At 33.0% G+C, this 15,704-nt stretch overlaps 1 protein-coding gene across 22 annotated transcripts in view; it reads right to left on the bottom strand.

Moving 5' to 3' along the window:
• The window catches only part of RAPGEF6 (Rap guanine nucleotide exchange factor 6), a 242,046-nt gene that overhangs the window by 43,651 nt on the left and 182,691 nt on the right, over positions 1–15,704 (bottom strand). For 17 of the 22 annotated variants that reach the window (XM_031953075.1, XM_031953077.1, XM_031953079.1 and 14 more), the window contains 5 exons: positions 14,902–15,285; positions 10,927–11,138; positions 9,590–9,713; positions 7,323–7,346; positions 1,134–1,354 (listed from right to left, as the gene is read on the bottom strand). In XM_031953075.1, coding sequence (XP_031808935.1) covers positions 1,134–1,354; positions 7,323–7,346; positions 9,590–9,713; positions 10,927–11,138; positions 14,902–15,285 — 965 coding nt within the window. The remainder of the gene's footprint in view (positions 1–1,133; positions 1,355–7,322; positions 7,347–9,589; positions 9,714–10,926; positions 11,139–14,901; positions 15,286–15,704) is intronic. The other 5 variants (XM_031953069.1, XM_031953067.1, XM_031953074.1 and 2 more) reach the window with 1 other exon arrangement.

Raw genomic sequence — 15,704 nt, forward strand, 5'->3', positions numbered from 1 at the left:
CCAAAGTGGTCCTTCTTTTAATTTTAATTTTGGAAAATTTTGATTTTCTATATTATATTTTCGGTTTAAATCAAGGTTCTTTTTTTTCTTTCTCAATACTGACTGACTTTTGTCATATCCATATTTTATTCTTATCTGTCTTGAGATTTTATTTATGAGAAAAACAAAAGACTAACTGTAACAAAAGTGACTTGGCCAGGATCATATAGCTAATGTGTGTCTGAAGCAGCATTTTAAATACAGTTCTTCCTGACTTTAAGTGCAGGAACCTACCACCATATCATGGCAAAGACCGTTTCCTTTTTGTGCTGGATTCTGTTAACAAATGTAATTCAATTTGTTCAAACATTGGGAAAAAGTTATCTGGAACATTTTTCTTTTTTTTTTGTTTAGCAGGTATTTTGTACATATTTTTTACGTCTCTTTTTTTTTTTCCCTTGGAAGACAACTTCAGCCATGGAACTCACAGTTAATCAGTAACTTCTGCCCTAGGACTCCTCCTTCTAACTGGGAGAGGGGATGGCTCCTCCCAAAATCATCTTTTAAGGTAACTGTCCAGGCCAGTCATCATTTTTATTTCCCATCTAGTATTTCATTACTCTGGACTTCTCACTGATACAAAGTACAAGGTGTCTTCCCTTACTTAACCCCAACACCTTTTTATGTTTTCTTTTATGTGCTGTATTCCTCCTTAAAATGATATGCTTCAATTTCCATAGTTTTAAAAAACAATTTTTTTGTTTTTTATTTCTTGTGGTTTTTCCTATTTGTTTTGATTTTCTTTTTTTCTTTCACATGACTAATATGAAAATGTTTAAAATGATTATATATGTTTTTTAAAAAAGTCATTCATCAAGTTGTATGGAATAAGAGGAAAATAATGACCTACCAGACAAAAATAATTTTTTTAATGCTCATTTTTCCTTCTTAACTCTAAAATTTAGTTAATGGCACAAAGTCTATTCAATCACTACCAAGTCCTTTTACTACTTTTCAGAGTACTTCAAAAATAAATTATCTTGGTATAGTTTACATGGAATAGTAATCTTAGTGTTCAAGTCAGGGGAGTAAAAATTGGTTCTTCCTTTTGTTCTGGTGCTACGGAAACATAAGAGGCATGCCCTGCTACTCACAAGTACTATATGCAGGCTCCCATTGCAGAGACATCATCTGGAATTTTTCCTCATTGGTTTCCACATTAAGGTTGGCAAGATACTGCTTCACTTTCCTGGCCATCTGAGCATCCTCATACAGCTTCTTGGCATTCAGCAGTGAGCTTCGGCGGGCTCGTTTTTTGTGAGCTCCTCCCTGAACATCCAGCATGTTTGAATTTGTACTACCCTGACTCAATGACCTATAGAAAGATAACAGATAAAAAAAAGTTCTTTTCAATGAACTTTCTAAGTGAGAAATCAGTCTAAACTGCTGGCAAGTTAATTCAATCCTTCAGTTAATGCTATTGCATGCTGGTACTAATGAGTTAAAGGGTGAAGAACATTAATAAAACAACAAATTTCTTAAAATGGCTGGATTGTCCTGAATTTTGAAAAAAAAAGTTATATCAAAAATGCAGAATTCGAAAAAATGAGGTAAAAACTAGCCATGAATGACCTAATGTGTTTCCATGTCTATCCTATGACTTTGGCATAGGTGCTAAAAGGAAGCAGGAAAGGCCATTTCAGCTACTTTCTCCCTAAGCCCTACCCCAGACTTCTAAATCTAGAAGATACAATTAAACTCTAGAAGATTACACTGAATCTGCTCCTGCCCTCACTCACCATAGTCATGTATGTAGGGTCAGGTAGAATAAGGACCGAATTCAAATCCTGATCCAGATACTACCTGTGCAATTGGGGGCAAAACAATGAACCACTTTCAGCCTCATTTACCTCATCTGTAAAATAATGACCTCTAAGTACCTTCTAATTCTAAATCCATAATCACAATATATACAGGTTCTCTCCCCCATCCCTCCCGCTTAGGGAAGGATATGGCATGTAAAAAAATCAATGGTCACAATTGCTAATACAGTAACTAGACCTTACTCTCTCCCTTGATTCACATATGGTATATATATTTACATATGACAATATTTATATGGGACCCATTAATGCTAAGTAAGGGTTAAATACAAAGTACAGTGGTCCCCAGAAGCAGAGGGAGAGCTTTAGCTACAAAAAATTTTCCAATAACATGACTATCCTCCTGCCCCAAACCCCTCCTCTACCTATCCTGCCCCTCTACCTATCTTAATTCTTCCGATATCATATGAGACAGAACAGTCCTAGGAGAGAAAAAACAGTAGTAGTAGTAGTAATAGTAGTAGTAGTAAAAATGGCAACAAAAAGTGGAACAGCTTACTTATTCACTGTAATTCTCCCTTTGTAATTCTTGCCTATAATGCCTCCTACAACAATTTAGGAAGAAAGTTAAATTTCAATGTCTATGAATCTTGTTCTTCCTATTGAAATACAAATTGTACAATGGTTAACTTTTGAATTCAATTATTTACTCCAAAAGAATTTGCATTGCATGGGCAACTGAATAGTGGCCACACAGAATAAATTTTAGCAACCATCAAAACTGCATAATTACACTAGAGGAAAAATCAATTATCTCCTGACAATGTCTTTATTCCTCAAAAGTTTCATTACACAAAGATAACAGAAAACTCTTCCTGCTAACAAAAAGAAAATTTCAAATCAAGTCCTTATGCTTGTAAAGACATTTTAGGAAAATATTTTGATGTGCAAAAGATAATAATGTTGACAAATATATTTTAATATAATGCTCCAATGGAATAAATAAGAAATGGATCAAGAATATGAACTATTCATATGTAACAGATAACTGGCAAAAAATTATGGTCAGAACAATGTTCTTGGCACAGGGACAGAATGCAATTAACTCTAATCTTTGCAAGGAACGCCAGAAAGGACAAAACACAACATGGGAAAAACATATAAAGGCATGCTAAACATGATAGGTATGTTGAGTCAATGGTAAGGGGCCAGTGTGGATAGGGCAACAGAAAGAAAAAAAAAGCTTACCAAAGAACAAGCAGATGCTAGAAACAGGATAGAAAGCATTCTTCAAATTAAGCTAAGGCCTCAGCTTAGAAAAAGCAGAGTGGCATTTTAAGGAGGTCACTTAAAAGGTATATGAATAGGATTTTAAATGTTATTAGCAACTGTTTGAACTTCACCCTTTTCTCTTATCCTTATTCATCTATGGAAGGCCATTACAAAAGTAAAAAATTCTTCTGTAAAATGATAGTGCTAAATGAGTCTCTAAAGACCTAAACTAATCCAAATATCCTTACATGTATCTGATTCTTCTCCCTTTCTGCAGAGACATAAATATTTCTATATGTATGGCTTTATAGATATACACAATTTGATATACTGCAATGCTCATATATGCACTATTGAATATATGCTAATTTGCATACCATGACAGCATATGAGTGTCTATTTCTACAGTATGTATATTCAGATGAGACAGATATGGATAACATAAAAGGACAAAATTTATCAATATTTCTGCCTCTTTACTTCCATGGACTCATAAGATTTTATAGTTGGCAGACAATTAAGAGAACATTTAGATCAATAATATTATCTGAAGAAGGAAGATGGGAAGGAAAGGAAGAAGGGATAGGAAAGAAGGGTAAGAAAAGGGAGGGGAAATAAGACAGTGGAGAGGAAGGGAAAGGAGAAGAGGGCAAAAGAAGGAAACAAGGAAAAGAGGATTAGAATAAGGAAGAGAAAACATAAAGTAGAGAAAAAGGAGAAAAAAAAGGAATGAGGAGTGAAAAGGAATGAAGGGAGAGAGAAAAAGAAGAAGGAGGGAAGGTAAAAAAGGAGTAAAAGGGGATAAAGGAGCTAAGGAGGATAAGAAAAGGGGGAGAAAAAGGGGGGAGGATAAAAAGAAAGGAGGAAGAGAAGTTAAAACAATGGCCTAGATGAATTACAGCCTCAGGTACTGAAAGAATAAGCAGATATGATAGCCCAGATAGTATCTGAAAGACCATGGAAAATGAGAGAGGTACAAGACTAAAGAAGAACAATGACTTTTTTTTCTGAGGGAGATGGAGAGGATATGGGGGAAGAAAGGGAAAGGGAGTAGGAAGAAGAGGCAGGAGAAAGGAGAAAAATAACAAGAGACAGATAGAGATAGAGGGGAAAAGGAGGGAAGGAGGAAGGGAGAAAGAGGGAGAAAGGGAAGGAGAAAGAGAGGGAGAGAAAGAGGGAGGATGGAGAGGGAAGGGAAAGCGAGAGGAGGAAGGATAGTTTGTAGACTATAAGCCAATAGGGTTGTCTTTTATTACTGGGGAAAATGTAAAAAGAATCTTTAATAAAATGGCTTGTGAACATCCAGAATGGGAAATGGTGATTATAAAGATCTAATATGGCTTCATCAAGAACAAGTAATGCTACACTATTAATCTAATTTTCCTTTTTTGATAGGATCATCAAATCAACAGATGAGAGGGATATTACCACTGATACAATTAATTTCAGTTTTAGCAAAGCTTCTGATAATATATCTCAAATTATTCTTATGGATCAAACAGAACACTATGGACTACTAGATTAATACAGTAAGATGTATTCAAAATTGGCTGATTGTCCAACACAAGTAATAACTTTTAATGATTCAATATCAATTAGTGATGATTCAATGTCAATTAGTAATGTTTAAATCTTTGTACTTGAATCCTCAGCTAGTTTCCTGGCTAGTTGACTGATTAGGAAGAGATCTCTAGTGAAATAGTGTTGGAATCTTTACAAACTGTTAAGCCATTAGAGTTGATAGAGACAATAATTATCTAATTTGGCATGGTACAATATGATTGATTTGATCTTAGAAGGAGATATTTTGGTCCAGAACTTGAGACAAGGTACTAAGTACAACTGATAGAAACGATGCTTGTGTTCACACCTTTAGAGAGCTCATAAGTATCTAAGTACTCAATGGAGTTCATACGTTTGGGAGAGTTCAGGGTTTAGAAAGAGATATCCGAATTCACACCTCCCTTAGGGCCAGAGAGCACTCTGGGAGATAACCCAGAATCCTTCTCTCTCCAGAAGGAGGAGTTAACCTTTGGGAGATCATATATATACAGGAAGCTCTTAGAGCTGGAAAGAGTTATTTGGGAACATTCCCAGGGGTTGGAGAGGAGCATTCTGGGAGGAAGCCTACAAACCCTATCTTCGAGGCAAGAGATATTCATTGTATCTTCCATCTTGGTGCTGGCTGGAGTCTGAAGGACAAACCTTTGGATTTGGAGACATTTGGAGGGAGCTCTTGGAACCAAGCAGAGAGATAGGCCTCTGAGCTAACCAAGCTATATTGAAGAATGCAATAAAAGATCTGAACTTTTATCACCTGGCTGTGTTTTGGAAAAAGAACACAACAAAATAGCTCCATATTTTGGCCCTTTGATGTTAACATTTTTATCAGTGAGTTGGATAAAATGAAATGAATTCATGGAATGCTCATTAAAATTGTGGATGACACAAAATTGGGTGTCCAACATATGACAACAGAAACAAGATCCAAAAAGACCCTTATATGAAAGATCATTGGGACAAAACTAAGTAAGATGCAATTCATTACACATAATAGTCAGTCTTATACTTGGATACAAAAAAAGTCAATTTCCTAAAAAATGGGAGAAGTCACAGTTAGGCAACAGTTTTGAAAAAGACCTAGGGATCTGTCTGAATGGCAAACTCAACGAGTCAGCAATATGCTCTGGAGGTGGATGGGTTACAAAATGGCTTTTAGGAATAAGGAGCTGAAAGAATTCCACTGTATTCTACCTTCATCAGATCTTACCCAGATACTATGTTAAATTAAGGGAATAACGGTTTAATGATACCGGTCAGCTAAAAAATAAGCAGAGGAAAATAATCAGGATAGTGAAGGGCCTTGAGTCCAGCTTATACAATGATCAGCCAAAGGAACAAGACATGTTTTTAATCTGAAGATGACTTAGGAAAGACATTATAACTGTCATAAAGTAACCTAAGGGCTGCTATGAAGATATGCTCTCCAGAGGGAAAAATCAGAAACTGTAATGCCGGGGCAGTGAGCTTTTTATGGAATAACAAGAACAATGACATAATGGAGGTACTAGGTGGGGATAACCTAATAGAGAGAGGTTACTGATATTCTAATGACATCTAAAATGGAAAAACCTTTATCTTGTCAAACATTAAGGAATGTCTATAAAACCTTTATCTCAGGAACATTAAGAGGGGACGGTTATAACCTAAGGCAGAATAACAATATAGGACAATTGTAGGAACTGGGTCACCCCATTAAAAGGCAACCTTGGCATAATGAAACAACAAGTAGAAGTTGCAAAGGGACTATTTTAAGTTTAATGTCCATAAATTTTTCTTATATACTACAGCTGTCTGGAAGTGGAATGAAATGTTTTGAGAAGTGGATTCCCTTTTCTTTGGAGATATTCAAGCAAAGGCTTGAAGCAAATACATGTCATTTGTCAAAGGAGTTTCATGTATAGGTTGTCTAGATGGCAGATCAACTCTCCGGTTTTGTGATTCTGTGATTTCTGGCCTTCGTTAAGAGTTTCCTCACCCAACGTTCTACACACTAAAGAAATCATTTGCTATAATCCCTTGCTCACAAAAAAAGCAACTATCCATGTAAGAGAATTTTTACAAATGTGGACTTTAATAATATTTTTACTACATTAACTAACATTTAACTTTATTAAACCAATTATACAAGAAAACTGAATAAATCTTATTGAACTCAAGAGCTTTGGCTATGTCACATGCCAGACTCCTAACCTTTAGTGCTGTGATCCACTACTATATGTTTGAATTAATGAGTCTCCCGTTTCTTATAACTGCAGAAATATTCAATTTAAAATAAATCATTTAAAAGCATGTTAGGATTTGTGAGATGCCCTTTAAGCCGTGTTTAGGGTTTTTAAAAAAGCACTTACCAAAAGGTTTTCATTCTGATTACTCTTTATTTCTTTAAATAGAAATCTCTGAAATTTACCTACTTTCATTAAATATGTTATAGTAATATAGACTTTAAAAATCTTCTGAACAAAGATGCTCTTAAGATGTAGGAGCTTGATATAGAAACTTAAAAGTAAAACAGGAGCTCTGTTACCACCACTTTTGTGTCCTTTAAGGAAAGGGCATTTATCCAAAATGCAAAAATACAAGGTTAATACAATGCATGCTGTTTTATATGCATGCACTAATGAAAAGGATGCAATATGTTAAGGGTTGCATAACTTTTATCTTAAATGCATTCACCTCTACACTTACCCCAAACTCCTCCACCTCTTCTTCCTGTAAGCAAGACCCATAAACATTCAAGCACGTGTTTGAATAGGAAAGCACAGGAGAAAGATCATAGATGAGAGTCAGAGAAACTATCCAGACAGAAAGAAGAAGAAACTTTATCAGGAAAAAAAAAAAAAAACTTGTTTCCTAATAATGAAATTATTTTAATGGAACATGAGGGTGGGGAGATGAGGTGGAATGATGATTTACAACATGTAGAGAACATGAAACGCAAAGTGTTTAACATATTTGGGGACCAACAAATGTTTTTTAAAAAGTTAGGAAAAACAGTATTTGAATATGATAATACTTAAAAACCTCATTTTCTTGCTGTAAGGTATATCATTTATAATTCATACCAGGCATAATATTTAGAGACATGTTACAGGGGTAGAAACTACATAAACAGATTTTAGAATTTCATTTTAAAATTTAAAATTCTCATTTTAATGGATTTTTCAATACATTTTTCAAACTTAGGGTTATGGGAGGAAAGAAAGGGAGAGAAACAATAAGCATTTAGTTTGAGTCTGTTATGGGTTTGGGCACTTTTTAGGATTATTACCAATTTGTTCCTTTAAGCAAGTCTGTAATATAGGTAGATTATCCTTACTTTACAGTTGAGGAAACTGATGCAGATCATACAGCTAATTAAATGTCCACAGGTTAAATTTGAACTCAAGATATGTCCAATGCAATCAAGTTTTTTAAAGCCACAATTTGAAAACTTTGATTGCAAATTAAATAAAAGGGCTTAGGAGATTAAAGTTTTGATCTCTTAAACAAGTAAAATCATTTGGACATTGTACATGTTAACACTTAAAACAGGAAATACCAAATAAAGTAATTCTAAAAAGATCACAAATAATTATCCATCAAAGAACTTACTTTGTTTTTGAAGGACCTTAGAATATACAATGTGTACACCCTTGACATTCTTTATCTTCTTCCCTCTCCCCACCAAGCATTCAATTAAGTCTGTCTTTACTGTCTTACACACAGTAATTTCTGCACTTCTCAAGTCTGTTCCCTCTTGGGCCCATTCCTGAATTTCTTTTTTTCTTTTTTATTTTTTGGTGAAGCAATGGGGATTAAGTGACTTGCCTCGGGTCACACAGCTAGGAAGAGTTAAGTGTCTGAGGTCAGATTTGAACTTAGATCCTCCTGATTTCAGAACCAATGCTCCATCCTCTACGCCATCTAGCTGCCCGCTGAATTATTCTTTATACACAGAGTAGTCTGTTTTTTAACCACTAGAGAGTCAATCATATCACCTGCTTTAAAAACTCCATGGCATATATACAAGCAGAGAAAATGCAGAGCCATGAGATAAAAATCCAAGAAGAAGCTACAAGGATTTGGTAACCTTCCTCAGTGATGTCCTCTTTACAACAATTCTATAAGAGGAAAGGTCAGAATGATAAGTGTATTGATTTTAAAAACACAAAGTGCTATCTATGTTTAAAAAAATAAAAGGAGAAAACAAAAGAAAAAAAAATCAACAAGGCTATGCCTGCCTCCGATTTAATTTTGTGGCTTTGGTACTTTCTGTTCCAATTTGAAATCAGTTATTATGTTCAGAACCTGAGTAAGAAATAGAGTCTTGACTAAAAGCCATAAATGTACACTAACTAACCTATTTAATAATATAAACCTTATCAAACAAAATTCAATGGCTCCTTTAAACTTAATATATGGATAAATTACTAATTACAAATGATTAAAAATTTAAAAATAATTTTAAAAAGCACCACTGAAAGGTATTTGAAAAGAGTAAAGGTAGTTGATAAGTTGATAAATACTTCTAAAGTCTTTGAAAGTTTATTTATTATTATGCTAATAATGCAATCAAACCTCTTGGTTAAATATATAGTCAAACATGCTCAATACTGATTATGAAATCTGTTCAGCAAATAACCTTAAGTTTCATCAAATATCCTAAAGAAGTGACAATAAAGACTGAATAATAATACAAAAACTTTAAAAAATGCCTCCAAGTTTTGAAAATTTTAAATGTAGAAGAAACAAAAAAGTAAACAAATATTGACTAAGGCATTTACACACCAGGTTAAAACAAGATAATGTTAGTAAGCTTAGCTTTAGAACTAAGAAAAAATAATTTTTAAAAAAATTATGGCAGTTCATCTGAATTGAAAATTAATGATAATTCTATTTAAAACAAAAACTATACTAAACTTTGTGCCTCAGTCTTGATTCATTGAACAAAATGTTTCTATTTAATTCTATACCTTTGTCGGAACATTACAGCAGGATCCATATTAGCAGAAGTCATTCGGACAACTTGACGAATTTCTTTGGCAATCATTCTTAGTTTCTCAAAGTTTACTAACCCATCTACCTTGGAATCATTTCCTATAAAATGAAAGCAGTTTTAGAAAGGCAAAGGGTTTATGTACATATACTCTATAACATTTAAAGGACAAAAAATTTCTAAAACCTTAAACCTTATTAAGGTTAAACCTATTCCTATGCAATAACTTCTTATTAGGCAGAAGGTTTAACAGTACAAAATTTATTCTTCTGGGGTCTAAGGGATTAATCAATTTACTTATTTCATATGCTAGGTTTCAAGAGTTGATACCTATTATTTATCTCATGAAGAGATCTACTCTTTTGTTGCTTAAGGTAATACTGAAAGATAAGTTAGACATTTGCATTAGTTCTTTCAAGAATTCAAGCTACAACATTGCAGTACCCAGGACATTGTCCTGTACCCAGGACATCTTATAAGTATATTTCTTAATCATTTATATCACTCAGTCCTATACTCTCTAAAGCAACAGCTAAATAGGTTTCTGATCAAAGACTTGAATGTTATTTCCAAAGAATTGTCTTTTAATAAAAGAAAATCATTAAGCACTGGAAAATTTGAGATCAATACCATCAAGTCTGTTAACAAATTTAGACCAAACCACTGGAATAAAGGAGTAGAGGTAGCGAAACTGAAGTAGAGAGTGAAACTGAAAAATACAGGAAATTCAGAATCCCATGGATTGGCTCCTTGTAAACCCAGTCTCCGGTGGTCTGATTTGTACAGTAAATTCTGTTCATAGCTCTATTCTAGGCTTAGTTTCTAAATGCCCTAGTTTCTAAATAGTATAATTACTAAAACTAGAAAAGTCTATGCTTCAGAAAATTGATGACAGCACATTTGATCAATGGGACCACCATTTTACAAAAGTGAGTCAAAGAAAATAATTCTGAGTACTACTTTCACATTTGGAAAATGAAAACTTTACATGACAAAGTAAATGGGAGAAAACCCTAAGTGACATATCTTTTTGTACTTTTTGGACTGGAAGAGACAACAAATTAGTATTTTAGTGAGCTATGAAGCTAAAAGATTGAGGGCAATTTAAACCCAATTTTAGAATGAAAAAATTGCATGTGCACATATTAAAAACGAATCTTTTCTATTACCTACACCAGCACTTATTTCAATTATGGAACACCTCCAGGATCTTTATATATGTGGTTTCTCTATATTATTGAACACTGGAAATAGAACTCTCAAAATATTATTTGGCAACATTGTTTTATTTGATTATTTTTATGGTTGAAATACCTTCATGCAGAAATGTAATATCCTTCTTGACAATAGGAAAGAGTGGAATAATTGGAGGTTGCATACTTTGATTACTAAGGATATTTCGATACTTCGCCATGTTTCTAGATGGATCAAAAAGATCTTGAAGATCTTGAAAGTGTTTTTCGTATTTGCTTGGCAGTTTCTCCCAAGTACCTCTGAGTCTTGCAACAGGTGCAAGGTTCAAACCACTGTTAAGGATGAATGAACAATCATTAAAAGTAAACATTTTAATGATAAGTAGTATTTTTAAAAACAGAAGATAAGTTTTGATGAGATTTAGCAATAACCAAGGTATCTTCCTTTAACAACAATATTTAATACAATGCAACTATAGCCTTAACTTAGAAGAAAAAAATGATAGGATTGTAAAGATTTAATCATAGTGCTAACATTTAATTCAAAATCACTAATATATTGTAGCTAAACTGCAAATGATGACCCACTGTAGGCTGTAGCCTATTATCAATAATGCTTGTGGCTTGATAAGTGAAATAAAATACTATATCCATATCATGTGAGATACATCAAGAATGTACACTGTTCACATAAGGGTAGAAGGGGTAACAATAACAAGTAACAGACAACCTAAATCCTACTCTGATATTTCTCAAGTATTAAAGGAAAGAAGGCCTTCAGTACTTTGGGTAGACTTATCTAGGATTTACAGGAAAAAAAAAAAAAAGACCCAAGTGGTATGAAAAGGGATAGAATCATATATACTTGTAGAAGGAGTTTTCACATTAAAGAAATGATGGAAGTAAGTTATCTAAATAATTTTCATAGGAGGAGGTATATATTTAAAGTAGACTAATAAAAAATAAATAAAGGGTTTATAATATACCAAGGCAAGTCCTAGAGAAAGCAGTATCATGGAAAATTTTTAAAAATAAAAAAGTACCCTTCATATTTATGGTCTGAAAAAACAAACAAATAAGGTATAGAAGACTTCATAAAGATAAAATGGTTAATTTTGGCTGTTTGAAATTGAAAAACTGCACAAAACCAATTTATGTAGAAAGAGAGAAATGTTGATTAAGAAAAATTTTCACAGGAAGTACCTCTGATATAAGTTTGATAGCTAAGACATGTAGATAATTGATAAAAAACATATAAAACCAAGAGTAATTCTCTAATAGATTTTAATGGTCAAATTACATGAATAGCTGTCAAAAGAAGAAATACAAAATGTCAACATCCAGAGGAAAAACATGGTAAAGTGAGCATAGAAGGAAATGGACTATGAGTTTAGTTATAAGTGACTGTACTGTAGTGAAGTATATTATTGGGAAATAACACCAAAAGTGTCAGTTACCAAATCAATTTGTATTTAATTTATACCTTGTCTGTAAAAATGTTGTATCACTTCAATACAACACTTTGATGCCAACAACTGTCTCACCTTACTATTTATATCTGAAGTGCCTAAAACAGTGATGAATGTATAGGCACTTAATAAAAAGTTCCTTGATAGGCTATTCTTCGAATGAAGGAATAAAGAAAGGGGAAAAATGTATCCCAGCTCATCAAAGGCTAATCCCATTCTTTCCCTGTGCTGAGGTCCTGTCACTTGCATTTCTTAAAGGAATCTTGTTCCTATATTCATCCTCTTCTAGAAATCTTTAAGCTCTCCCTAACAAGTAATTCCTTAACCTTTTTGCCTCCAAACATGGAGATCATTTTCTATGTTTTTAAGTTCAGTTCTCCAATTTGCCCTATGTGGTTAACAAAGATTATTAACAGATAAGAGTCCTGGACTTGGAAGTAAGAAGACCTGAATTTAAATCCATCCTTGGATACTTAAATACTTATGTGATGCTAGAAAAAGTCCTTTATCACTCATACACATCACATTTCTTCAAAATGTAAATACTGCATAAAACATAAATCTGTACAAAATACTGTATAACTATTTCACGTTAATACAAAATTGTATTCATATCTTGCATATTAATATATAATAAATAAATGTATAAATAATAAACTCTATTGAAGTAAGAGTTGATTAAAATACTTGCAAAATATTCCATTATGTTCTGGCCTGACAGTAATGTCCATATTTTAATAAGTTAATTATCTGTCATTATAGTTAAGTCCAGCTCTCTAATAAGATTGTGTATTCTCTAGGGAAAAGAGCATGTTTATACTGCTCCATATTAACTATATTTAATATAACTTAGATATGTTTTAGAGATACCTAGTGACTGGCTGATCTGATAGGTCTCCAAACTGCAAATAAGCTTTATCATTTGAACACTAGTAACAAAATGTAATAAATAAGCTTCAGCTTCCTCATCTATAAACTATGTTGAAAAAGGAAAATGGCAAACTTATCCAATATCTTTGCCAAGAAAACCTCAAATAAAATCATGAAGAGTTGGGTATGACTGAAAATGAGTGAACAACTAACATTAGAGGGAAAAAAAGGCTTTTGTTTGTATATTAGAGTCATGTCTGAAAATATTTCACCTTCCTCAAGCTAACTGTTCACATCCTTCAAAGTGACCATGGGTAAGACAGTTCATCTTCTTGAATTCAATAGTTTCTTCATTTGTAAAATCAAGAAACAAAGGGGCAACTAGGATACAGTGCTGGGCCTGGAATCAGGAAGACATCTTCCTGAGTTCAAATTTGGCCTCAGATACCTTACTAGTCAGAATTTCCTCATCTAGAACTTCCCTATTTCAATAAAATCACAGATAAAGTGATTTTATCCATCCCTTTTTAAAGTTTAAAGTTAAAGTTTAAAAGCTTGAAAATAAACATTACTCAAGATGCTCTAGGCTTTACAAAAGCTAGCACTTAATACAGCAATTTACACTTGCAAGGCACTTTACATATTATTTGTTCACAATAACTTTGGGAGGTAGGAATTATTACCCTCATTTTAACAGATGAGAAAACTTAAGCTTCCTTAGATGAAGTGATTTTTCAGGATCACAAAGGTAAAGTATTTCTGACTCCAAGCTCAGGGTACCACCTTCTATGCCACCTAGCTATTCCCCCCCACCCCCCAAAATATATTCTTTTCTTAAGTGTCTGCTTCATATTAATGGATTGTACTTTGCATCACCAAAATATTCTCAGGAGTACATTTCCTGGAAAGATAAGGTAGTGACAGAGAATATTCTGGAAGATCTTAAAGCTAGGCAAATGAGGTTGGACTTTACTTAGTAGGAAATAACAAGTCAAAGTAGATTTTAGAGTAAAAAACGACAAAGATCAATACAAAAGAAAGATTATTCTAGAATCAATGTATATGATGGGCTAGAACAGAAAGTATGGATGCAGGAAAACCTATAAAAAAAACATTGAAATGAGTTAAGTAGGTAATAATGCCTGTGATTGGACAGTGGCAGAAGGAACAGAAAAGGAAATAGACGTAGGAAATATAGCAGGGGTAGGACAAGATTTGGTAACTAAATGAATATGAGAAATATAGGATAAGCAAGAATAAAACTCATGAATATGGGAGACTGGATAAATGATAAGACTAGAGAAATAGTAAAGTCAAATATAGACAGATTTAAAAGAAAATGCAATGAATTTAATTTTAGACATGTTGAGTTTGAAGCACAGGTAGAGAAGTGCTGCAGATTGTTAGATACATGGACCTGGAGCACAGTAGTCTTGGAGAGAAAAATTTGGGGATAATTTTAAAAGGCTTAGAAACTATGGTAGTAAGTAAAATAGTGAAAAATTAATAATATTTGATATCTGATAATTCATGCATCAATAAACATTGTCAAAAGAATTACAAGCTAATAACAATCATCTGAAAAAATTTCCAAAAATTATTACTAAAAGAAATGCAAATCAAAATAATCCTGAAGTTTTACCGCATACTCTGGCAGTTTCCTTTGAACAAATGTCAGAAATCTAAAGCGTAACTTCAGCCTCACTATTAATATTATTCAGAGCTGTATATTAACACATAATTTTTTTAAAAATTACCTTATTACTGCAAACATAGAATTAAAGTTCTTGCATTCTCGACAGTGAAGAGCAATTTTAATAAAATGCTTAATCATTTTCATTCTTTTGAGCTGATTTGATTCTGTCAAAATTTCTGTTGCAACCCAGAATGTTTCTTGGTTTATAATGGCCTCAAATTCTTTCAAGTGAGTATTCCCAGTTTTGGAGTTTAACTTAAAAAGATCATCGATGTATTCAGTAGGTTCAATATTTCGAAATAATTCAAAGTCTCTCATTGACAGCTGGGTTGCTACCTCAATGGTACTAAGTTGCAGTAAGGTTATTTGACTTTCTCTAAGTAATTCCTGAGCATCTTCATCTGAGCATAAGGTTTCTGTTTCCATGTTGTTCTTCAGATAGTATCTTTAAAAAAAAAAACACATGGGGAAGGGAGAGAAGGAAAAAGGGAGAAAAGTTAAACAAAGCAAATATAGATATAGATTATATAAATATACAGAGATACACACACATAGTACATATTTCATCTTACATATTTAATCATTTCTCAGTCTATTAATCTGGTCAGTTTATAATGTTTTTCTCCAAAATATCTATTAGAATGCATATTTGCAAATAAAATGGTGAATCAATATTTGAGAAGATCATACAGCTGGTTGATAAGAGATTATTTTTATATTTTTTGCAATATATGTTTTGTATAGTTTATATGTCCACTCTCATTTGACCTTAGGTATGTATACTGACAATCTACTGACAAAAATTCAATTAGTTAAAATACTGATGGTCATCTTAAATTAAATAGAGTGGCTATTTTTCTACCA

The sequence above is a fragment of the Sarcophilus harrisii genome, chromosome 2 (assembly GCF_902635505.1).
Source record: "Sarcophilus harrisii chromosome 2, mSarHar1.11, whole genome shotgun sequence".
NCBI classification, from domain to species: Eukaryota; Metazoa; Chordata; class Mammalia; order Dasyuromorphia; family Dasyuridae; genus Sarcophilus; species Sarcophilus harrisii.